General features: G+C 35.3%; 1 protein-coding gene across 1 annotated transcript; it reads left to right on the forward strand.

Moving 5' to 3' along the window:
- Positions 1 to 1359: 1359 nt before the first annotated feature.
- LOC136030485 (smad nuclear-interacting protein 1-like) lies at positions 1360 to 24039 on the forward strand. The gene is made up of 4 exons (XM_065709502.1): positions 1360 to 1467; positions 12700 to 12878; positions 15340 to 15553; positions 22405 to 24039. Exons 2-4 carry the CDS (start codon positions 12709 to 12711, stop codon positions 23935 to 23937), a joined length of 1917 nt encoding a protein of 638 aa, XP_065565574.1. The 5' UTR covers positions 1360 to 1467; positions 12700 to 12708; the 3' UTR covers positions 23938 to 24039.
- Positions 24040 to 26040: the final 2001 nt, after the last annotated feature.

The raw sequence follows: 26040 nt of genomic DNA on the forward strand, positions 1-26040 counted from the left end.
CCACAGTCCCCGGGGGAAGGGCTGAAAGTTATGAACTTTGCCCATTGTTTACAACTAGTATTTGTTATTGGTAAATATACAGACGTTTTCAGGGAGTGCGGGGCGTTGAATTGGGTTACGTGGGAGGATCTGTCTGTGAAGGAATTTTTCACGGGGGAAGAGAATTTCTATGAAGGGGGCGCAGGATATCCCAGCATTATTTAAAAAACAATCAGAAATTAAATTAAGAAAACAATTTTTTTTTTATTGAAAGTAAGGAGCAGCATTAAAACTTAGACGTTTTCAGGGAGTGCGGGGCGTTGAATTGGGTTACGTGGGAGGATCTGTCTGTGAAGGAATTTTTCACGGGGGACGAGAATTTCTATGAAGGGGGCGCTGGATATCCCAGCATTATTTAAAAAAACAATCAGAAAATAAATTAAGAAAACAATTTTTTTTTATTGAAAGTAAGGAGTAGCATTAAAACTTAAAAAGAACAGAAATTATTTCGTAAATGAGGGGGTTCGTCCCCTCGTCAATACCTCACTGCTTACGCTAAAGTTTTCAGTAATTTCAAAAGAGCTATTAATTTCTAATTTAACGGCCTTCGTAATTCAGTGGACGTTTTTAAAGAACTGGAACAAATTTCAGGAGGTATTGGCGATGGGGACGAATCCCTTTTTATTACGTATATGAGGAAGTACACCCCCTCGTCAATAACTCGGTCTTTACGCTAAAATTAGAATTTTGTAAAATATTGGCCGATATAAGCAATAATTTGTTTGTTTTATTTTCCGACCGATCTTCGCATTTGATTTCACCTTAAGCAGCTTCATAACTATGAGTTTTATGCTATAATAATCCAAAGATATTGTATGTATTCAGCTTGTGGTTATTATTAAATAAAAAAGACACAAGTTTTTATATTACTGGTTTTAAAAGTAGAGTTAAGAGGAAGAGTTTTTAGTAGAGTTAGTAGAGTTTTAAAGTAGAGTTTTTAGAACAGTAAGAAACTTTAGCGTAAAGAGCGGGGCGTTGAAGAGGAAAAGCCCCTTTTATATACGGAGTGATTTCTGTTAGTTTTAAATTTTAGTGTCGCTTCTTACTTTCAGTTAAAAAACTTGTTTTTTCATATAATTTTACAGGAGTAGCTTAACCGAAAACAGTAAAACGTCTTCAATTAATTTTGAAATTATTGCCATTTATCTCCAAAAATAATAAAGGTTTGTACTCTTACATTATTATTAATCCACAATTGTTGATAATCAGATCTTTCTCGTGAGTGTTGATGAGCAATCTGTTTGCCAGAAAAGCCCTTCAGTTTCTCCTTATGCTAGGCGGTAGATGGCATTTGAAATGCTTGCAATTAAATTCAGCCAACGCAACCTATATCTTCCCTATAGATCTTTACTAACATAAGAGTTAAATTGGCCAGATAGAAAAATTGGCAAGGAGTCTACAAAATCAGAAGGAAAATTAGTAGCCAAGGTATGTGTTATATGAGCTCTCTTGAGAAGAAATTTAACAATCCAATTCCGTCTATTATCTTTTATTCTTGAGATCTATGACTTGTGGTCTAAGAGAAGCTACACCAAACAGTGAGGTTAATGTTGGGCTATGCCTATGTGCATTTTTATTTCAGCCTTTCTAGGGCAAATTCATGGCATAGCCCAGGACCAAAAAAGATTATAAAAAAGTTTGATTCCCTATTCAGTAAAGGTAGAGATCTTTCCATTGCTGAACTAAGTTAGGTAAACATACCACTTGATGCCCTTTTTTATGCTCTTTCCAAATATAGCAATTACTTTACTTGGAAATTCAATTATAAGTCTTGTATGGACCCTTTAAGATGATATATTTTTCTGTATTTATGGCTGTAAATAAAGGTGGTAAAATTCTAGACATGCTAATTTTTGCCATCTTGGACAGGGGTTATGCTAAGAAAATAAAACTTTTAGGGATGGATATACAAAAGTATGTCTATCCATTGCTGTTTATATCCAGTGTTTATATTGATTGATTATTCAAATAGCTAAGAAACAATATTGCCTCTATTTTCAGAATCCCATCCTGAATCCAAATTTAACATTCAATTGTATTAGAAATGAAATTTATCCTACCCCTATATCCTATATAAATTCAAGGTATGTATTTGCACATTAGGATGTGGGGGTTAAAGCTTATTTATGATGTAAATGGATGTTAAATTTGGATTCAGGAAACAGTTCCAAGCTATGGATGTAAGTTTAAGTTTTACTTCCACTGTCTCCCCCTAATGTGCAAATATATACCCTGAATTGCTATATAGGCTATAAAACTGGGTTAAAATTCTAGTTGAGTGACTTCTTGCTATTTCAGAAAGGGGTTAGGCTAGGAAAATGAAACTTTCAGGGATAGGTTAACAGGCTAAAGAATATCCCAGGAAGGTCTTTTAAAGTACCCACATCCACTCCTTCTCCCTCTAGAGAGCCCTGAAATTTGCCTACATGACATGTCTCTACCTATTGAAATTTTGACAAAACAACATTTTACATTAATTTTCAGTTACCAGTTGCTTTTTCTCTGCCTTTAGTTCTGAAAATGCAATTCCTGTTATTTTAGTTGAATTCTGAGCCATATCAATGTTTTTTTTCAAAATTTAGGAAATGTGTTTACGTATCTTTAAAACCTTATAAATTGGGATTGAGTAAAGTTGTGAAGCTGAAAACAATTTTGTTGTACTTCATTCAAGCAGAAGATCTATTTTGCAAGAATACACTTTTATAAAACACATATTTTTGAAGTTTATCAAAGGTCAGGATTGAGCAAAGATCAGGACTTGTCATGGCCATCTGTAGGGTAAGGCAGTTCATGTAGTCCACTCACCATCTTAGTGGCTCTTCTCTGGACATCTTCCAGAATTTTAACATCTTTTGTGAAAAAGGGGGATGCAAGGACCATGCCTGTCTCAAGCCTCAGCCAAACAAGTCCTTTATACAAAAGGCTCAGAATTTTAGGAGATCAGGAGGAAATTGTTCTTTTTATGAGCCCTAATGATGAGCTAGCTGATGCTGCTGCCTTCTTTGCATAATTTTTAAATTTAAGATGATCGTCAACAATTACTCCTAGGTCACATTCTTCCAACAGTAGAGAAAAGGACTGACTGTAAAGAGAGTAAGTTGTAATGATATTTTTGTGCCCAAAGTGTAAAACATGGCATTTTGACACATTGAAAGTGAGTAACCAAGATTTTGCCCACTTGCTAAGGAGATCAAGGTCTTTCCAAACTTGGGAAGTATCCTCAAGAGTGCTAGCTGGACCAATTACCCTGGAATCATCAGCATATAGCATCATCTTGCTTTTAAGCACTAGAGGAGCATTGTTTATGAAAATATTGAACATAGTGGGGCCAAGAACACTACCCTGTTGAACCCCACTGATAATATCTGAGAGAAAGAGAGAATAGGATTGTCATCTGCATCAAATAGTCTTATATGCTGAACATAATTCCTCATGAAGTCCAGAATCCATTTAAGAATTTTTTCCTCCAGACCAATAGATTGTACCTTAAGCTCAAGTCTCTTATGACAGACTTTATTGAATGCTTTTGAAAAATCAAGAAGGATCATGTCAACAGGGATTCTCAACAGTCATATGACTCAAGCAGATTAGTGTCAACTGATCTGTTGCATTGTAAACCATGTTGAGAGCTGTTGAGAAGATGATTATGATCAAGATGCTCAATAACTGCTTTGTTGACAATATATTCAAGCAGCTTAACAACAACAGAGGTAATACTAATAGGCTGATATTTTTCTGCAGAATCTTTACTTCCCTTTTTTTGAATGGGGGTAATATGTGCCACTTTCCACTCTGCAGGAGCTTTGAGCTATCAAGAGATAGTCTGATGAGCTTTTAGAGTGGGTATGCTATTTCTGTTCTGCACTCATGAAAAAGATAGGGGTGGAGGCCATCTGGCCCTGCAGATTTATTTACATCCAACTAAGCAAGCTGTTTCAAAACAGACTCCTCAGTCAGCTCAAGAGGTGGCATTGGTTGAGTAACAGTATATGAGGGAGGAGCCAGGAGCTGACTAGCAGTTTCTGCTGTGAAAGCTAATGCAAACTGGTTATTTAGGATCTCGGCTTTAATAGCTGGGTCTGAAACAGTCTTACCATGATGGGTCAAATCAGGGACAGAGTGCCTATTTCAACATTTAACAGAAGCATGCTGCCAAAACAGCTTGGGGTTATTTTTTATATTTTCAGCTAACCTTTCTTCATGACTCTTCTTCAGTTATTTGATTGAATTGGTGGCCTTGTTCCATGTCTTTTGATACTTCTGATAGTTTGTACCTGTTTTCTTTTTTTTAAAGTGTTTCCAGGTTCAATTCTTCCTGTTCAATAGTTTGCTAGTTAGACAAGTCATGAAGGGTAGTGTTTTTGGGTGTTTCCTCCAAAATGTTCTTGTGTGAGCTTTTTCAAAAACTAGCAAAACAGCTTTGAATTTCCGCCAAGGTTCTTTGATGTCTGAAGTGAATATGGTATCCTAATCAAAGTCAGCAAGTCTCTCAGAGATACACTTGTAATCAATAACTTTGTGTTGTTTAGGAAGATGTTGAGTAGTAGCCAAGTGCAATTCTGTGAGGACAGCAGCATTATCACTGTTACCAATAGGGGCAAGAAATCCATTTTTAGTCCACAAATCTGGATTATTAAGAATAACTAGATCCATTATGTTAGATGTTTGACCATCTCTGTACTGTGTAGGTTGGATAACAGTTTTGAACAGCAAATTTTCAGACAGACAAGTAAGAAATGGAGATTTCTGTTCTGTGGCTGAAAAACCAGAACCATCAACCCAATCATAATTGGGAAGATTGACATCATCAAGAATCACCACATGTTGGTTGCATGAGTCCTTGATAATATCAGAAATAGTATTAGCAATATACAGTTCAGATTCAAGGCAAGAGGGAGTATTAGGACTATGGTAAACCACTCCAACTGCTATTGTAGAGTTACCACACTACAGTCTAACCCAGACATTCTCAACCCAAACACAGCAGTGGGAAGAAGGAATCAAAGTGCTTACCTTAAGACTGCTTTTGACATATATTCGAACACCTCTCCTGCAGGCATTGGACTCAATGTTAGATATGAGTTGGTATCTACTGATTTCAAGTGCTTGGGCTGTAAGGGGCTGTCTTACATTTTTGGGGCATATCTCAGATATGGCTGCAATATTGACTATTTCTTTTGCTAGGCAGAGATGGAGCTCTGGAACCTTGTTGTAGAGGCCATCAGCATTTGTACTAAGAATCTTTAATTTTCTAATATCATTTGCATGATGAGTTGCACTTTTGGTTTCACTGTGCAGAGATGATTTAGTAGCAAAAAATACACCAGTAGAGAGAGGTTCAGTTGATGAAGCACCAGAAGAAACTGTTGAATTAGTACTGGAAAAATGGGAACTACTCAAAGACAACTCACTAATACATGAAACATCAACTCAAACAAACAAACTATTTATGCTCTCCTCTGGTGACAATAGTTTGTCCAGATGAGAAACATTACAGCTTAATCCATAATTTTCCCCTGCTGTGGAACTGTGGTCTGCAGCAGGTCTGCATTGTTTTTTATGATGATTTCTAAGTTCCTGATTACAATATTTATTTCACCTGATGCTGTTCTCTCTTTCGGTTGTTGAACAAGCCCTCTGTGTTTAAGGTGATCCTCTTTGGATTGGTCAGATTGAAACTGGATGTATGCTCTGAGTTCAAACAATTTCTGAAGGATTTTTTTCTCAACCTTGAAATTGGACACAGTGAAAATTACCAGTGGAGAATGTTGGCTTGAGGTTGAATTTGGACAAGACAGTAAACGTCTAACATTCATTAGCTCGCCAGGATTGATGCAATAGTGCTGCACTAAATGATCTTGAATAAAAATAGAAGGGTCAGCAGACACTGGTATTCCAAGTGCAACAATATTTAATTTTTGACTGTCATGATTCTCTTCAGCTCACACTATTTGTATAATATTGGATGCACTCAGTGCTGAGACTTTAGCAGATTTGGTTTCTTCTCTGGCAATCAATTGAGTAGTCTTTTCATATATTCTCTGAGGCCAACCTGTCTTTTATTCATAATAATGATAGATGGTAATAAGCTTACCTAAGCTATGGATGTCAGGTGACGTGATTTTTCTAATGATAATTTCGACAGGACCTGTGCCTGTCATCATCAGGTTAAATTCCTTTTTACTGGTATGTGTTTTGGGGGGATAGAAAATTTCCATCCTTTTGAAAGAATGTCTAATTTCTTATGGTAAAATGTTTGTTGACTTAAATTGATGACTGCTGGACCAGGTGATATTCTAGGAATGTGTGTATCCCTAGTAGAAAACTTCTCAAACTTAAGCTTTTCTAGCTTATCTGTATGTACTTTTCTGGTTACTGAGAAGACAAACTTAAAATCTTTGTCATAGATCTGGCCAACTTTGGTGAGGTCTTCTGGGCTAAGAGTATTACTCAGTTGTTGTCTAATTGTGTTTATCTGTTGAAAAACCATATTTCTCTGCTGTTTTAGGTCATTTAATTCATGGTTGATAAAGATTAGGCCAGCTCTGTGTTTTGCAGATATATAGTTCTTACTAGATATTTTCACTCTGGGTCTCATAGAGTGTAGAATTAGGTCTAGTTTCTTACATTGTTACAATTTAACCTGATGATGACAGGCACAGGTCCTGTCGAAATTATTGTTAGAAAAATCAGTCACCTGACATCCATAGCTTAGGTAAGCTTATTACCATCTATCATTATTAGTCTTTTCATCACACTTTGTGGAGAGGTTTTGGTCAATAGTAGCCATTTTAGTGTTTAAACGTTCAAAGTCTGCTTTCAATGTGTCCATGGTACTATTGACCAGTTCAGTTACCATCTGGGTGATAGTTGTCTGGAAGGGCTAGGTGGCAGCTGAAACAGCTGACTTTATATCTGCTACACTGGAGGCATGAGTTGGTGGGCTTGTAAGGCGTTTAGAACAGTTCCATGCACATTCAAGCTTACTTGTAGCCAAGCTCAATGCAGTAAATTCCTCATCATTCAATTTTAAACAAGTAGCACATGTCCATTTGCTGCAGAAGTCACACTGCAAACATTTTGCACTCTCATCAAGGCCTGTTAGGCATTTCATACAGTGCTCTGATTTAGAGGGGCTTTATTGAACGCACTTTCCGGGTCTCTTTCCTGGTTCATCAGACTCGCTAGCACTTTTTACTGTTGATTTTGGCATAACATTGGCAAACACTTGTTATAACTTCAAAGAAAATGGTTGAAAAATAAACAATGTTCATTCAAGGTGACGTGGCACTTATCAGAAATAAAGTAATTGTCTAATTAAAAACAGACTAAGACGAAAAAGGTGTTGTTTTGTTAAGCGTTCTTTTCTGCATCCACTTGTATATAACACATTGGAAAAGAAACACTCTGTTTATACAAAATGTTGGTTAAATTTAAACTGAGTCATAGCACGTCAATAAAGTTTGTATCACCATCATCAACTGTTATTGCTTGATGTTAGTTCATTAAATCACAATTTTTTTCTTTTCAATTGCTTGTCAAAACTGTTACCACAGTTTTAATTTATACTCACAAATTATTGGAGAAGATTTAACCAAGGTGTGGTTCTTGTTACTACCCTCACATTGCATCATGCTGTTGTAAAATAGGGGTGGCCCAAAAAGTCATTACTATTTTTCTGGAATGCTAAAGAAAAGAGGTCTTTTACCCTGTAGGGGTTGGGTTAAAGTTCATTTGCAACAGAAATGAACATTAGATTTGGGTTCAGGACGTAATAACTATAGAGGTAAATTTGCCTCTTAGCAATCTGAATAATATGTTAACATAAATATTACCCAAAGTATGTCCCAGGAAAATATTTTGAAGTACCTTACTCTGCTCCTTCTCTCTTTAGAGGGCATTGACCTTTGATGACATTTAAACTTTTTTGTGTTATAGAGGTGAAATCTTGCAAAATAGATCTTCTGCTTAAATGAAGTATAAGAAAAAAATTGGCAAATATGGAGCAGTTTATATAATTGACCTACAAACAAAATTGACATACAAATTTTTATGCTTTTGTTGAACATAATAATTGCTTCTCTTGGAAATTCAATTTTAAGCTTTTTTTGGAACTTTGAAAATGATAATTTCTTCCATGATTTTTGGGCATAAAAAGGATGAAAACTTTGGTTTCAAACATATTTTTTCATTATAAAATCCATATTGTTAAAGCTATATGATTCATGAGAATTGATTTGTCACAATTAAGTTATATAAAAAAAAATTAAAACGATTCCTCCATTTTTCCATCTGCTGTGTTTCTTCTGCTGGCTTTGATATTTTTCAAACAGTCGTTTTTAAGTGGCTAAACAGAATGAGAAGAAAACATGGTGGAATTGTTTTGAATTTTTTTTTATTCAATTTAATCTTGACAAATGTTCAGAAATGGCATCAAGTAGTATGCTCATTTTATTGAACATTATAGGTCAATTACATGAACTGCTCCGTGTCTACAAAATATTTTCTGCTCCACAACTTTGCTCAATCCCAATTTATGAGGATTCAAAGATCTTAAACTAGTCTGCATTTCCTGAATTTTGAAAAAAATTCATTGATATGGCTTAAAATTCTGTTCAAAGAACAGGAATTGCATTTTCAAAATGAAAACCAGAGAAAAAGAAACTGAAAATTAAGGTATAATGTTGTTTTGTCAAAGTTCCAAAAAGTGTAGACCTGTCAAGTAAGCAAATTTCTAAGACTTAGAAATCAAAAGGGAACAACAAAACATAATAGCTTAACATAGCAACATAGTAGCTTAATTTTACCTTTCCAGAGTATGTTTTTGACCCTGGATTGATTACTGAAAGTTTTGCTTTCCTAAACTAACCTCTTTCCAACATTACATAAAAAAAAAACTAGTTTTTTTAACTGAAAGTAAGGAGCGACATTAAAACTTAAAACGAACAGAAATTACTCCGTATATGAAATGGATTGTCCCCTCTGCAATCCCTCACTCTTTACGCTGAAGCTTTTAATTGTTTTAAAAAGCAGAATTGTGGCAAAGAGTCAAAATTTAGCGTAAAGAGCGAGAGATTGCGGAGGGGACAATCCATTTCATATACGGAGTAATTTCTGTTCGTTTTAAGTTTTAATGTCGCTCCTTACTTTCAGTTAAAAAAACTAGTTTTTTTTATGTAATTTCTGAACGTTTTTGAATTAATGCATGTTTGATTTTGACTCTCCACTCGTAAACTATTCAAATGTAATTTGCATATTAATTCCTTTTTTGGCTAAATGGCTTTAGGCAACTATTAATTTTAATTTTAACGAATTTTTTTATTAGCAAAAAATATACATAACTTTAGAAATAACTTACGTAACAAACTTTTATATTTTTTAATTTTTATTATGTATATGAGGGGGTTTGTACCCTCGTTAATACCTCCTTCTTTCCACTAAATCGTAAGTTTTTTCCCAATTCTTTAAGAATGACCCCTGAATCAGAAAGGCCGTAGAATAAATAGTTGAAATTACTAAAAATACTTTAGCATAAAGAGCAAGGTATTTATCTCCTCCTAAATACCTCGCTCTTTATGCTAAAGTATTTTTAGAACCCCTCATATACGTAATAATCTCTGTTCGTTTTAAGTTTCAATGCTACTTCTTCCTTTCATTTGAAAAAACGTTTTCATGTTTATTTTTCATTGTTTTCTTATAGTAATGCTAGAGAATCCTGCGCCCTTTTCATTGAATTTTTCTTCCCCCATGACAGATTTCTCCAAGGAAAGATCCTCCAACATAGCCCCCTCTCCTCAGCCCCACCCCCAAACAAAATAAAATCCCCCTGAAAACGTCTCTACACTTCCCAATAACCATTACTATATGTAAACACTGGTCAAAGTTTGTAACTTGCAGCCCCTCCCCCAGGGATTGTGGGGGAGTAAGTCATCCCCAAAGACATAGTTATTATGGTTTTCGACTATGCTGAACAAAATGGCTATCTCAAAATTTTGATCCGTTGACTTTGGGAAAAAAATGAGCGTGGAAGGGGGCCTAGATGCCCTCCAATTTTTTTGGTCACTTAAAAAGGGCACTAGAACTTTTCATTTCCGTTAGAATGAGCCCTCTTGCGACATTCTAGGACCACTTGGTCGATACGATGACCCCTGGAAAAAAAAACAAAAAAAAAAACAAATAAACACGCACCCGTGATTTGTCTTCTGGCAAAAAATACAAAATTCCACATTTTTGTAGATAGGAGCTTGAAACTTCTACAGTAGGGTTCTCTGATATGCTGAATCTGATGGTGTCATTTTCGCTAAGATCCTACGACTTTTAGGGGGTGTTTCCCCCTATTTTCCTAAATAAGGCAAATTTTCTCAGGCTCGTAACTTTTGATGGGTAAGACTAAACTTGATTAAACTTATATATTTAAAATCAGCATTAAAATGCGATTCTTTTGATGTAGCTATTGATATCAAAATTCAATTTTTTAAAGTTTTGGTTACTATTGAGCCGGGTCGCTCCTTACTACAGTTCGTTACCACAAACTGTTTGATAGCAAAAAGTAGCTTGTCTACAATTTTACCCATTGCATGCTTTTCTCCATTAACTATCATAATAGCAATCAAATTCTAGTGCTGAGAAGTCTTAAATTTTATGAAAACAACACACAGAAAATGCTGTCTTTAACTTTGTGAATACAGTATAGATTAAGAAATAAAAGTTAATAAAAAAAAGTTATAAACCAATGTTTCAACCCTTTTCTATACCCATAAATTAGAGAAGATTTATTGTCTTTAAGGGTTCATAAAGGGGTTAAAATTAGATTTCTGAGTAAAGCAATTAGCCTTTTATATTTGGAAAGAATAAAGAAGGTGTTGGGTCATATATCCACCTAATTTGTAGGTCAGTAAGAGAAATATCTCCATCTTTACCCCTTATTTAATGCTTCTTCCAAATATAGTAATTGTTGTTGTCACAATTGTGGGTAAATTTGGAGTTTTCAATATGATTTACCTAGGATGAAAGTGAATACATTTGCTTGATGCCTTTTTATGCTCTTTCATAATTCAGTAATTGCTTCTGCTGGAAATTACATTTTGAGCCCCTAGAGAGGCTCAAAACAGCCCATATTAACCAAAAGTATAAAAAAAAACTGGCTAATGAGAAAGAATTGCCGTTTGTTACTGACTCAGGAATGGTAATTATTATTTTCAATAACTTTTCTTATTAACTCACCAATGGGATAGGTAACAAAAATACATACCTTTAGAATCAGAATTTCATCCTCAATCCAAATATAACATTCATTTGCATCCCCTCTAATATTCAAATTTATACCCTTACTTGTATATATGCACAGAATTCTCTTTAATTCACTCTTTTCTGCAAATCTGTTTAACAGTGTCAAGATAATGGAAAATTTGTTGTATAAACACCATTCAGGGTATATATATATGCACATTAGGGAAGGGAGTAAAGTTTATTTCTAATGCAAATGAATGCTTTATTTAGATTCAATATAAAATTCTGATTCTAAAGGCGTGTCTGTTTCTTAGACATCTTTTTAGTGAATTAATCAGAAAATTTACCTTATTTTCATTGGTCTAAGATTTGTGGTACTTTAGAAGCCTCACGACTGTTTGTCATGGCAGATAACAGTCTTGGTGGATTCAAGAACACCATGCACGCATGCTCAGAAGATATTTTAGAAAAACAGTCTCCCTAGGTAATAGAGGGTTCCATTAAGAGGTGCTCACAGGGAAAGGTAGCATTTTGGCCCACTCCTTGAAGACAAGAAGTAAATGTTTCATAAACAATAATTTCTTAAGCCACATTGGCCTGCCACAACATATAGAAAGAAAACAATAACAATTTCAAGAAACGTAATTGTTAAAATCAGAAATAAGGTGACCTAGTTCACTAATTTATTTAATTGCTGGTTCGTTTGTTTGAGTGAATGAATTTTTTCATTCACTTAACTTTGGAGAATTGGGCAAATGAAAGTCCAAAAATTCTGGTATTTCAAGAAATGGGATACTCTTCTAGTAGAAATAAAATATTTATAGTTTTATTAGCCTATTAATGTGTATCATTTAGGAGTTGTTGCTAATAAATTTTGTTTTGTAAGTTACAGTCATCAATATTGACCTTTTTTCTCAGTATTATTGAAATAGCTTTATTTGATGCAAGCGTATTTTGTGATGGGAAACAGGAAGTTAAAGAAAACAATCTGATAAATTAGAAAAGTGAAAGTATAATTCAAAAACTGGAAATTATCTTGCATAATGACAAAATTGACAGATTTTATTTTTGAAAACTTAGCACCCCAAGAAGCCTTTTGAAAAGTGCTCAAAGGAAATGTATGGATGTCATTTAGTTGCTCTGGGCCTGGTTACTGTGCTGTCTGTGATTTATTCATGTAATTGCATTTTAGCATTTTTTTTTTTTGTATTTTTATATGGTATTTGTAATTTTAGCATTTTCAGCCTAGTTGAGTCATGTCTGATCGCAGAAGACTCTTTTTTTCCACTAGCCTTTTTAATGACCTTGTTGGCATTAAATTTGCTTGTTTCATTTGCTTGAAGACCATTCTTCTCCCCCCCTGGTTCCAATTTGCTCTTATTAGGCTTTTAAATTATTCAAATCGATTTTTATTGTCTTAACTTTTTGCAGGTGTAAGAAATGGGGAAACACAAGGGAAACAATAGTTCTAGCAGTGAATCAGAAGTAGACGAAACTACAGAAGCTGAAAGCAGCTCCAATTCAGCTGATTCTTCTGACAAAGAAATTAACAAAAAGAAGTCTAAAAAATCAAAAGTATTGACTAATAGTTCCAAACAGAAAAAGAACATGTAAGTTTCATTCTTATTTTTTAAGTCTTGTCTAGGAGATGTTATTGGTGGGAGCAGAAAATGTTGTTAAAAACATAATGCTTTTGATCCTAAAATTTTCTTTTCAAGTAGGCCTATCCTCAACTTGGGGATGCTTGAGTGTTATCAAGAGTGTAATAAGGCATAGGGCCAGTAAGGCTCGACTGTTTTTGGCCACAGCCCAGAAAAATTCAACTTTATTAGGGAGAGCCGGAGTGAACTTCTGAAAAGCATAAAACTGGAAAGTCATGTGGGAAACTTAAGAAATTGCTGAGAATTCTTTAAAAATATTGTAGTTTTTGGGTGGGGTATGGTTCTACCCCAACCCCTTTGTATATGCTTGGGACAATCTATTTAACATTGTTATTGTTAAGTGAAATTATTTCTAAATAGGGTTAGCATTTTCAGTTGTCATCCTTTTACTGCTTGGAGCTTGAATCTGTCGTTTATATGAACTGAAATGCTACTAATATTTTGTATTTCGTTTCATTGTGGGTTGCTAGAGTGAAGACTGAGTATTTATCACGGCTTTCAATTTCCATGAGATGGAGGGGCTCTACACTTTGTTATTCCCTTTAGATTGTGAAAAATTTCCTGTTTTGCTATCTTCATTCAAAAAAACAAAACAGTCATCACCTCTTTGATTTTGAAAATGTCATTTTAATATTTTCGTTAAAAATTATCCCTGACCCCGTCCCGCTTAAAAATGTGTGTTAATTTGTGTCCCTACTGTTCATTTTAAAACAATTTAGCCTTTGTCATCAATTGGTCTCCTCCATGGATATTACCACTATCTTTTTTATTTATGTTTTGCCCATGTTTTCCATGTCCTCTTACTCTTCAGTGCTCACATCTGTCCTTGTATATCGTTTCTGTTTGTAATAGAATGTTTGAGCTTTGCTTCTCTTTTAGCACCTTCTGTTGAATAGAATCCTCTGGAAGGGGGGGGGCTACTAAGATATGGTTCATAAGCACTTTATAAGCCCAATTTCTTGGCAGGCTGGCAGAAACTCTTCATCCGTACCTGGGAAATAGATTTAGTTACGAGGTGCCCCTGCTCAACTCGACCTATGTGAGGGAGGGGCTGCATTCTTATCATCTACATCCACCAGGAGCACCTAATAGGTCTCAAGTATACTAGTTGCGTATTAGTCTTTAGGGTTTTAATTTAGCACCTTCTGTTGAATAGAATCCTCTGGAGGGGGGGGGGCTACTAAGATATGGTTCATAAGCACTTTATAAGCCCAATTTCTTGGCAGGCTGGCAGAAACTATTCATCCGTACCTGGGAAATAGCTTTAGTTACGAGGTACATCCACCAGGAGCACCTAATAGGTCTCAAGTATACTAGTTGCGTATTAGTCTTTAGGGTTTTAATTTTGGTTTTAGGGAGTCTGATGTGGATCTGGTGGCTTATGGAGCAAATACCATGATACCATACACGATTTACGTTTTTTTTTTTTTTTTTTTTTTTTTTTTTTTTTTTTTTTTTTTTTTTTTTTTTTTTTTTTTTTTTTTAGCCTTTGTCATCATGTCGGTAACCCAACCTTTTCATGAACAGTCTACAAGCACAGGAAATCGATCAGGACCATCAAATAGGCGTTCTAAACAGAGATTTTCGTCATAACGATGTGTGACAAGAAATCTTGGGTGTATCTATTTTTTTTTTTTTTTGTTCCTTCACGGAAATTTTTTTCTGGAGTTGTTTATTTAATTGCAAAACTGGAGCAAAATGTCAAAGTTTGTCCCTGTTAGATATATTACAACTGCAATTTAGTATTTGGATTGTAATTTCTGTTCATTTTTCATTTCCTTCTGTTCACGTGATGAGTGTGTTTTCATAGGAATAATTGCGTGTAGGATTATAAAGAATTTGCGGTAGAGGTTTTCTAATGAGAATTCTTTTTCGTTGGAATTATGAAGCTAATAAAAATTCTATATCTGTACTCAGCAGGAAAACTAGATTCCTCACATGCAGTTGAAAAAAAAATCCCATTTTATTATTTTTTTTTTTTTTTTTATCACAACTCATATGTTTTTAGGTCGGTGCAAGAAAACTCATCAACTAAACTTACAGAACTCAAACGTTTTACCTTTTATTTTGAACACTAAAGAAGTTTAATAACGATGAAATTTCGTGTCAATACATTTTTTTTAGAAAGAAAAAAACTTTCTGACACATCAAAGGTCAATGCTCTTTTTATTTATGCCTATTGTATATTATATACCTGTTCACGTATTTATTTATATATGCTTATTTATACACTTATGCCTATTATATATTTATTTGTACCTATTTATACCAGCAAGTCAATTCTGACCTGCTGGTTATGGCTCTATTTCTGTATACAATTGTGCTCTGCCGGAATCAGTTGATTCAGAATTTTGACTCGATTCTGACTTGCAAGTTTTGTTTGATTTATTTATGCCTTTGATCTCTGCAGGATGAAAGCTAAACCCAAGAGTTCTTCTGCTGAAAAATCCTCTTCATCGTCAACTTCGACATCGTCATCAAGATCTGAATCACCGGTAAAAGAAAAAGAGGCAAAGAAAAGTAAAAAGAGGAAAAGGAAAAGACGAGAACCCTCTTCAAGCAATGATTCGTCAGAAGAAGAAGACATACCGAAGAAGAAGCGGAAAGACGAGAGGAAAAACATGGTAAGTTCGAGCTCTATACTTATTTGAAAACTGCATATATTTTGTGTTTAAGATACAAAAAGATCCGGCTGGTAGGATGATTTTTTCTTGCCTTTTTTCAGAAAATAAAATAGATCGAAACTGATATTTATGTGCCTGATGTTTGACTGAATAAAATATGATGCGATATGATGAATGGTACTCGATCAGTGAAGTGCTATAATAAGTAAGATGACTTTTACTTGCCTCTTTTCAGCAAATAAACTAAATCCAAACTGATAATGATATGATTAGTGTTATAACTGAATATATATGATGAAATAAATGATATGTCTATCAAGGAAGTGCTACAATAAGTAGGATTACTTGTACTTTCCTGTTTCCGGTAAATAAATAAATCCCAACTGATGTTATCTAGAGAAACTATCTAAAGATAATTCTTTGGGGCCATGGCACTGACTCTACATCAAGCAATCACTTTATAATTTACATGGTTAAAAGGTTACGGGAGTTAGGTCGTTTTTTGTGCCATAAAGGTGGCAGAGGACAAAGGTCTAGAGTACAGAGATCCTCTATTGCCATTAATGGACAGTAAATCAACGTTTCAGTTGCAGTTTTCTGTTTTTTTTTTTTTTTTTTTTTTTTTTTTTTTTTTTTTTTTTTTTTTTTTTTTTTTTTTTTTTTTTTTTTTTTTTTAACAGATAGCACACATAATACCAAACCTGGATCTCGGACATACTTGTGTGTATTTAATGTGTGTATTGTGTGTATTTACTGGACATACTTGTGTGTATTTAAGCTTCAGGGTTGACAGAAAAAACATTGAGCTAAACACTTTTGATTTGGTAAACCAAAAAAAAAACTATTGAAAAACAAACAAATAAATTACTGGTATTCAGAAAAGATTGAAGTTTCCAAATTTTCAAAGATGTTTTAAAAAGAGTCAAAAACAATAAATCTTGGAGGATTAAAAGGGATAAGGAAAAGTTTGCTCTCTTGTCAGCCGATCCTCTAGAGATCCTTTAGAGCCATTAATGGACAGTAAATCAACGTTTCAGTTGCTGTTTTTTTTTTTTTTTTTTTTTTTTTTTTTTTTTAACAGATAGCACACATAATACCAAACCTGGCTTACGGAAATAAGATAAAGAACAAAGGTTCTTTAGAGCCATTAATGGACAGTGAATCAACGTTGCAGTTGCTGTTTTTTTTTGTTTTTTTTAACAGATAGCACACATAATACCAAACCTGGCTTACGGAAATAAGATAAAGGACAAAGGTTCTCTAGAGCCATTAATGGGTGCTGAATCAATGTTTTAGTTGCTACGTCTATTTAACAGATAGCACACATAACAAGCCTGGCTTACTGAAATAAGATAAAGGACAGAGATCCTCTGGAGCCATTAATGGGCGCTGAATCAACACTTCAGTTGCTATGTCTATTTAACAGATAGCACACATAGCACCAAACCAGGCCTACGGAAATAAGGTTGCCAAAAATCGCGCCTTTCAGCTATCAGGCGAAATTAAGGTTGGAACGAAAAGCCATGAACGAAAGATCAGGCTTTACGTCGTGAAGATGATTGGTTGCCAAGAATTGTGCTTTTTGGCCATCAGGTAAAATTAACTTTCGAACGAAAAGCTGTAAACAAAAGGTCACGCTTTACGTCATAAAGATTATATCTTGCCGAAAATTATGCTTTCTATCCATTTGACGAAATTAATGTTGGAACGAAAAGCCATGAACAACTGGCCACAAGCAGAGGATTACCCTTATGTCATGAAGATGACAGGTTGCCAAAACTTGTGCTTTTTAGCCATCAGACGAAATTAATGGCCTTGCACTATATGACATAAGAGACGCAAGATCACGCTTTACGTAATAAAGATGATAGGCTGCCAAAAATCTTGCTTTTGAAACATCAGACAAAATTAACGGTTGAACAATTTACGTCATTAAAGATAAAAGGTCACGCTTTACGTCATAAAGATTATATCTTGCCGAAAATTATGCTTTCTAACCATCAGGGAAATTAAACTTGGAACAAAAAGCCATGAACAACTGGCCACAAGCATAAGGTTACTCTTTACGTCATGAAGATGACAGGTTTCCAAACTTGTACTTTTTACCATCAGACAAATTAAACTTTGGTGTTTAAGTCATAAAGATGATAGCTACTACCACTACTACTGCTAAACACTCACTACAGCACTAAGCCGCCTGAGGCAAATAGAGCTACCCACGCTCCTCCTCCATCCCAATCTATCCAAAGTCTCACTCTTTACACCCTCCCAAGATGTTCCCATTTCCTTTAAATTTTTCCTTACGACATCCTCGCACCCTACTCGGGGACGACCCGTTTTTAATTTTACCCTTGACGGTAGGCGGTCCTTTGGCAGTCAGTCATCCTGCATCGGTAAAACGTGTCCTAGCCATTCATCCTTTGTCTTATTATAGCCCTAGAAAGCTGGTTTGAACCACATTTTTCATACAGCTTACTATTTGAGATTCGGTCAGTCAGTCAGGCTCCCAAGAAATTTCGTAGGCAGTTTCTCTGGAAAACATTTAGCAACCCCTCTTCTGTTTTTTGGAGTACCCATGCTTCAAAGCTGTACTTGACCGCTGCCATCACTGTAGGTTCCAATATTAAAATCTTGGCTCGCAGACTCATCTTCCTATTCTTCTAGACTTTTTTTCGACCGTGAAAAAATACCATGAGTCATGGCTATTCCACTTATCTTCACTGCACCCACCATCTTTACTAATAATACTACCTAGGTAAGTTAAGCTGTCCACTTGATTGATTTTCCTTTACCCAACATCACTTCTTCAACATCACTTGTTTTTAGTCTTAGTAACTAAAAATGACATTAATTTTCAAACCTATTCTTGTGTCCTGAACTCGCAGAACCTCCAAAAGTGTATTCAATTTGCTAACATTCCCATCTAGGGTACTTAGATCATCATTATAATCTAAGTCTAGGAGAATTTTACTTCCCTATTTTATTCCGTGTCCTCTCATTGCCTTTGTTATGCGCCTTAGGACAAAGCCATCAAATTAATCCATATAAACGGGAATAGAATGCAACCCTGCTCAACTCCCGATTTAATACGAAACGCGTTTTAATACGCGTTTTAAAGAAATTTTTAAGGGGTAAAGATAAACTGTGAAATTGGCGGTCATACTTCTTTCTTTAGCATGTGCATATACATCTAGATGGGTAATATTGTCAGTATGTTCAGAAGCTGAGGGAAGTTAGTCAGTTTGGACAAGTCTCTATCAAACAGTTCGTGGTAACGAACTGTAGTAAGGAGTGACCCGGCTCAATAGTAAACGAAACTCTAAAAATCGCAATTTTGATGCTAAAAGATACATCAAAAGAATCGGATTTTCATTCTGATTTTAAATATATAAGTTTCATAAAATTTAATCTTTGTCATCAAAAGTTACGAGCCTGAGAAAATTTACTTTATTTTGGAAAATAGGAGGAAACACCCCCTAAAAGCTATAGAATCTTAACGAAAATCACACCATCGCATTCAGCGTATAAGAGAACCCTATAGCAAGAATTTCAAGCTCCTATCTACAAAAATGTGGAATTTCGTATTTTTTTTGCCAGAAGACAGATCACGGGTGCGTGTTTATTTGTTTTTTTTTTTTTTTCCAGGGGTCATCGTATCGACCAAATGCTCCTAGCATGTCGCAAAAGGGCTCATTCTAATGGAAATGAAAAGTTCTAGTGCCCTTTTTAAGTGACCAAAAAAATTGGAGGGCACCTAGGCCCCCTCCCACGCTCATTTTTTTCAAAAAGTCAACAAATCAAAATTTTGAGATAGCCGTTTTGTTCCACATAGTCGAAAACCATAATAACTATGTCTTTGGTGATGACTTACTCCTCCACAGTCCCTGGGGGAGGGGCTGCAAGTTACAAACTTTGACCAGTGTTTACATATAGTAATGGTTATTGGGAAGTGTACAGACGTTTTCAGGGGGATTCTTATGGTTTGGGGGGTTAGGTTGAGGGGAGGGAGCTATGTGGGAGTATCTTTCCTTGGAGGAAGAGAAACTCAATGAAAAGGGCGCAGGATTTTCTAGCATTACTATAAAAAAAAAAACAATGAAAAAATAAACATGAAAAAGTTTTTTCAATTGAAAGTAAGTAGTAGCATTGAAACTTAAAACGAACAGAGATTATTAAGCATATGAGGGGTTCTAAAAATATTTTAGCACAAAGAGCGAGGTATTTAGGAGGAGATAAATACATCGCTCTTTATGCTAAAGTATTTCTAGTAATTTCAACTACTAATTCTACGGCCTTTCTGATTCAGGGGTCATTCTTAAAGAATTGGGACAAAACTTAAGATTTTTTTAAGGTTTTAACTTAAGGTTTTTTTAACTGAAAGTAAGGAGCGACATTAAAACTTAAAACGAACAGAAATTACTCTGTATATGAAACGGGTTTCCCCCTCCGCAATCCCTCGCTCTTTGCGCTAAAGTTTGACTCTTTGTCACAATTCTAATTTTTAAAACAATTAAAAACTTTAGCGTAAAGAGCGAGGAATTGCGGAGGGGAAAACCCGTTTCACATACGGAGTAATTTCTGTTCGTTTTAAGTTTTAATGTCGCTCCTTACTTTCAGTTAAAAAAAACTAGTTTTTTTTTTATTTAATATCAACAAGAGTTGAAATCCTGCGCAGCAATCTCAAGCCTCTTACCTACGACTCATTATGTATTCATACCTACAAAAATTTTCCTACTTCGGGGAGGCCCAATTCGTGATAGATAACTTAGCTAGGAATAGGTTTTTCAGCTCGTTAAAACTAACCAAACCCAGAATAATTATCCATTCGTCCGAATGCAATGCCACTGCTGTCTCGTTTACTAGGCTATAATTTCCTCTAGAGGTGCCACTCCTCAAGGTCACCTGCAGCGCTATTAGCGCTCGCAGTTTTGATTAGGAAAACTCGTGAAAGTTCCACCCTGATCCCATTATGTGGCCACGCAAGCAGGATTTCCTGTCGGGGATAGGGGTGGAGAAGGGATGACGGATCAGTGACCCCAAACCATGTCACGACATCAGAACAATTCCAATCTTTTATACCCAACCTATTCCTTGTTAGGGCATTCATAAAGATGATAGGTTTGCTGATATTGTGTTTTTTGCCCTCGGACGAAATTAACGGCCGACTGAAAAGCCACGAGCAAAATATCACGCTTTACGCCATGAAGATGATAGGTTGCCAAATATTGTGCTTTTTAGCCATCAGACAGAACTAATGGTCGAACACTTTATGCTATAGAACACAAAAGCTCACGCTTTACGTCACATAGATGATAGGTTGGCGAAAATTCTGTTTTTAACAAAGGGGCTTCGGAACAAAAATGTTTTACATATGTCTAAAGATAGTCCATGTGTCGAAATTAACAATCGAACGAAAAGCCAGACGCTCAAAAAACTTACCGTAAAATGATTTGGTCATCTTTTTTTTTGCCATAGATTTTTCTGTCATTACCAAGACAGTCATGGGATTTCGTGTCATCGATTTTTTTTTTCTGTCATCGAATTAACTGTCAATATTTTGGTCTTTAGACTGGCTTGACTTGCTTAAAAAGCCTTTTCATTGAAGATTCACAGGTCAAAGTTCAAAGGTCATTCAGGTCAGGTCAAAATTCACAGGTCAAAGGGATCAGAGAGGGAAGTAAAGCCATTTTATTTAATAGTTGTTTGACAAAATGAGAATTTAATAGAAATATATAATGATTAAAAAAATTTCTTCAACGGGTACAAGACGAAAAATCACAGATGCTATCTAGCAGCCATGAAAGAATTGTTAGGTCATCGTTTTCTTTTGCCATAGATTTTCTTGTCGCTTACCAAAACTATCAAAACTTACCAAAACTTACCAGTACAATGTTCATCGGTTTTTATCTGCCTTGCTTAGCTACGGACCTTAGTCTTAGCTCAAGGGAACTGTGATTAAAAAGATACTGCTATTGTGTTTTCAAATCTCTTGGGCTTTGACCTTTGAATTCCCAAGCAAAACACCTTGTAAGCAATTCAAGTCAGTCTAAAGACTAGCGGATAAAATTCTCACGAAGAACTTTGGCCTCACCTTAGGGATTTGCCGTTGGCGCTAGAGCCTGAGTGGAATGTTTGTGGAAATGCCTAATAGTCTAGCCTGTCACCCGAAAAGGGGAGGGAGGGTTAGATGCATGCCTAAATACGTTCTGAGACCATACTGGCTATGCATGACGTATGAAAACAAAGAAAGGAAATAATAAATGAAAAGAGAAAAATCAAATAGGTGAAAAACGAGGATTTTGTCAACCAGTAGCAAAATATGAAAAACGAGCGAATATTTCGACAAGGACCTCCGTCAAGTCGTCCTCAGTGCTCAAATAAACAAGAAAGAGGAAAAAGAAGAAAAAAAATAAATAATAAAATCTAACCTTCTTAAGTGAACTGTACGAGAGGAAAAAAGACACTCTCGTTGTCTTTTTTCCTCTCGTACAGTTCACTTAAGAAGGTTAGATTTTGTTGTTTGTTTCTTTTTTTCTTTCTTTTTTCTAATAAATTAATGTTAATATAGAATTTTCATGCCAATTCATGTCTTTTTAGTTTTCCGCCTTTTGAACACAAGTTTGACATTAGAATCAAGGGAAAACACAGATCATCCACCAGTCATATTTTTTTATCGGTTAGTCAACCATCGTATGGCATAGGGATTTAAATTTTATTAGAGACATCTTTTAAACACTGTGTGACAAATTTCAAAGAACTAACATCGAACTCGGGTTATTTCTGAGTTATGATCAATATATTTCATTCTATATTTTATTTTCCTTTTTTTAAGCTAACTATTTTTTTTTTAGAAACGTACAAAAAAGAAGAAAGAAAGTGTCGTCTCTCTTGTCGAGAAGAAGCAAGTGAAAGATATGCTTTCTAAATCATCAGTTGGTAAAGCAAGGGACACAAGTTTCAATTCCAGAGAAGAGAAGGAACATGACAAAGAAAGAAGTGGCTATAAAAAAAAATCTGACCGCTCAGAATCAAGAGAAACATCTAGAAAAACGGTGTTTGAAACGGAGCGAGAAAGAAAATATGGCAAGAGAAAGTCTCCTTTAGGTCGAGGCCGTTCTTTAGAAAACAGTAATGATTTTGAAGACAAATTCCGAACTCAACCATCATCCAAACATCGGAAAGACGATGATTTAGTGCAAAATAAGGGAATATCAACTCGACAAGAAAGAAGAATCTCTCGTTCACCTACTTTTAAAAAACACGAGGAGGCGTCTTGTGCTGGGCGAAGTAGAAAAACAAGAATCGAAAATTGTAAAGAGCGTTTTGACTCATCACCAAGAAAATCTGAGCATTTTCGTACATCACGAGATAAAGACTATTCCCTTGGCCGAAATGTCACTCAGTCTCGAATAAGAGAGTCAATTGACAGAGATATCTCGACTACGTTTTCTGGGGAACGTCGCCCTCCTCAGAGAGAAGAAAGGTATAGGAGAGATGATGAGAAGTGTCCTAGACATAGCAATGGTATTAAAGAACGGGACAAACACCATTCCCCAAGCAGAAATGCCCCCCAGCCGCGAAGAAAAGGGTCAGTTGAAAGGGAAATGTCGGCAAGATTTTCTGAGGAACTTCGGCCTCCTCAGAGAAGAGAAGCAGGAAGAAAAGAACGAAGGAGAAGCAGGGAACACGAAAGAGGTGATCGTGAATACGATAGAAATAGCGTAAGACCCTCTAGTAGGCGAAGTCATGAAAGACAGCAAGATATACCAAGCGGTATTAGCATAAAAAAAGAGCCTTTAAGTCCTGAACGTACAAAATGGGATAGTGGAAATGAAGCTCAAGAACACGAAAGAAAGAATGATAAGAAAAAAGCGGCAAAAGAAAAGGAAAAACCTAATTTTGCTCTTTCTGGTAAACTTGCAGAAGAGACGAATACCTTTCGTGGTGTTGTCATTAAATATAGTGAGCCTCCCGAAGCCCGTATTCCAAAAAAACGTTGGAGATTTTATGTATTTAAAGATAATGAAAATATGCCAACTCTTTATATGCATAGACAAAGTGCTTATTTAATTGGCCGGGACAGAAAGGTATGTGACCTTGCAGTGGACCATCCCTCTTGTTCAAAACAGCATGCCGCCTTACAGTACCGTCTCGTCCCTTATGAAAAGGCTGATGGACGACGGGCAAGAGCCGTAAGGCCGTATATTATTGATTTGGGCTCTTCCAATGGAACTTTCGTGAATAATAAGCCAATTGAACCTCAAAGATATGTTGAATTGCGAGAAAAAGATGTGCTTAAATTTGGCTTTAGTTCTAGAGAATATGTTCTGCTTCATGATGAAAGCAAAGACGACATTCTTGATGATGATTACCAAGAAGACTGAGCATTTTATCAGATTTAAAAATAATTTAGTTTATATCTTGATTCTGTGTATATACATTTTTATTTCTATTTTTGAAAATTGAATTGTATTGTTAAGTTTTTGTTTACTGTTTTTCAGAAACTTCGGCTTCTGATACTAAGAGGCCATTTCACTCAAGTCTTGGAATGTTTAAAATATGCTTTAGTCTGAAATCACTGTATCTTTGCTTGAACTGCCAGGTTGTAAGGATTTTGTGAAATCCCTTGACTACCAGGAGCCATCTATGCAATACTCTGCCATTTTGCTTCTACTTATTTTGTTGCTACAAGAAAACGATGAAGAAATATATAACGAGAATAATAAAATCGAACGGGTAATTTTATAATATTCAATATTTGTAATATTAATATTAATTCTGAGGGTAATTTTTAAATTTTCTTTGTTTTTTTTTATCAAACCTCATGTCTATTTATTTATTGATTTCACTTAACCATATCCTTTTTAAATTTAATTTGATCTAAAACGGAATATTCGACCATTTTCACATAAAAACAATTTGCCGTAGATGTTTTAAATAAAAAACAAAATCCAGAAAAAAGAGATATAAATCGGCATGGGACAATTATGTAGAAACGCGTTGTTTCTGTTGCCAATTTCTTCCTATTGAATAAGCCTATAAATATGCCAACAAATGAAAAACCTAAACAATTGAAACACTATTCAAAATTAGACTGGCTTTAGGCCCTTGGGGAAGCCTAAATTGACTGCAGCCTTTTTACTGTGGTCAAAAACTGAAATAGACAGGCTAGTTAATAGCTAGGAACAGGATTCTTGCCCAATCTAATTTTTGAATAGTCTTTCATTTGTTCTGGCTTATTTTTATTTTATGTTTAGTCTTTTCTCTCTTCGTTATGGTTTACTGCAAAACGTAGTTTTTCCATTGTTTTTTATTAAAGTCTTCCCCTTTCTTTTTTTGTGTTATGTGCTGAGGATGGCTTGGCGAGGTCCTTGCCAAGATATCTCCTTTGTCTACTCTTTACCATATATCCCTAGACTCAGTGATAAGCTTGAAAATTTTTACAGAAACAAACATAAAGAAATGATTCAATTTTTTTTTCAATTCTGAGGAAGATAAAGCTGGTGTTGTTCTTGACTGTGGCGTTTACAGAGTTGCGTTGATCTATGGGAAATTTTACATTGGCAGGATCTTTCAACAGGAAAGACTAAACGAACACAAGCTTTCAATAAATACATACCTAAAGTTTAGAAGTAAAAAATGATGATTCTGACTGTTTTAGCTCTCCTTGCACTTGGACACCTAGATTATTTAGTACTTTTAGATCAAAGTAAATGGTTGACGGTCATGTTTTAGGGAAGCAATTCGATTTAAAATGACACTAGTAAAGACCTCGCTTTAAACAGAGGCTTTTTGAAATTTAATACATAGAGAATCAACTAAATTCCTTCTCATTTCAAACCAAAATCGACCGTATTAATACAAATCAGTTCACCAGACACACTGCACTGATCCCTGGGGAAATAAATATGATTTTTGAATGGTTTACCATTTGTTTAATATGTTTTTTTCAGTCGTTTCTTATATCCGTGCCCTTTACTTCAAAAGTTTATTTGCATGTTTTTTGTATATACTTCTTTTGCTTCCTTTTTTTAGCTGTCAGGAAGGCTTGGCATTGGTCTTTCATTGTTTCTTTTCCACTGTCTGAAAATCACCCTCGTTTGGCTATTCTTAATCACTTTATTTTTGTTTTCTTCGTTTTTTGGTGAGAAAGTGCAGAACGTATGAATTACATAAGAAAATGAAGGAAATTACAAATGCAGTCATTCCCGATATTAGAAAAGGACTTCTGGTTAATGACGAAGAAATCGATGTGGTACAGTTTAAATATCTGGGTAGTATCCTTTTGATAGAGGTGGATTGCGAACGAGAAATTGCTTGCTGAATAGGCCTGACCGGTTCTGCCTTTAGTAAACTCAGAAATGCTTGGAGGGATAACAAATTTTCCCGGAAGCTGAAAACTAGAATTTATAACAGCAAATCCAACGGTCTTGGCCTGCCCTTACCAACGGTTGTGAAACTTGGGGTATCAGTGTGCAACAGGAAAA

This window comes from Artemia franciscana, chromosome 8 (assembly GCF_032884065.1).
Source record: "Artemia franciscana chromosome 8, ASM3288406v1, whole genome shotgun sequence".
Lineage (NCBI taxonomy): Eukaryota > Metazoa > Arthropoda > Branchiopoda > Anostraca > Artemiidae > Artemia > Artemia franciscana.

Bases quoted from the DNA above. Each gene is read 5' to 3' on its own strand.
- LOC136030485 (XM_065709502.1), top strand. From the start codon at position 12,709: ATGGGGAAACACAAGGGAAACAATAGTTCTAGCAGTGAATCAGAAGTA. The intron at 12,879-15,339 runs GTAAGTTTCATT...TGATCTCTGCAG, and splicing joins TCCAAACAGAAAAAGAACAT to GATGAAAGCTAAACCCAAGA. The intron at 15,554-22,404 runs GTAAGTTCGAGC...TTTTTTTTTTAG, and splicing joins AAGACGAGAGGAAAAACATG to AAACGTACAAAAAAGAAGAA.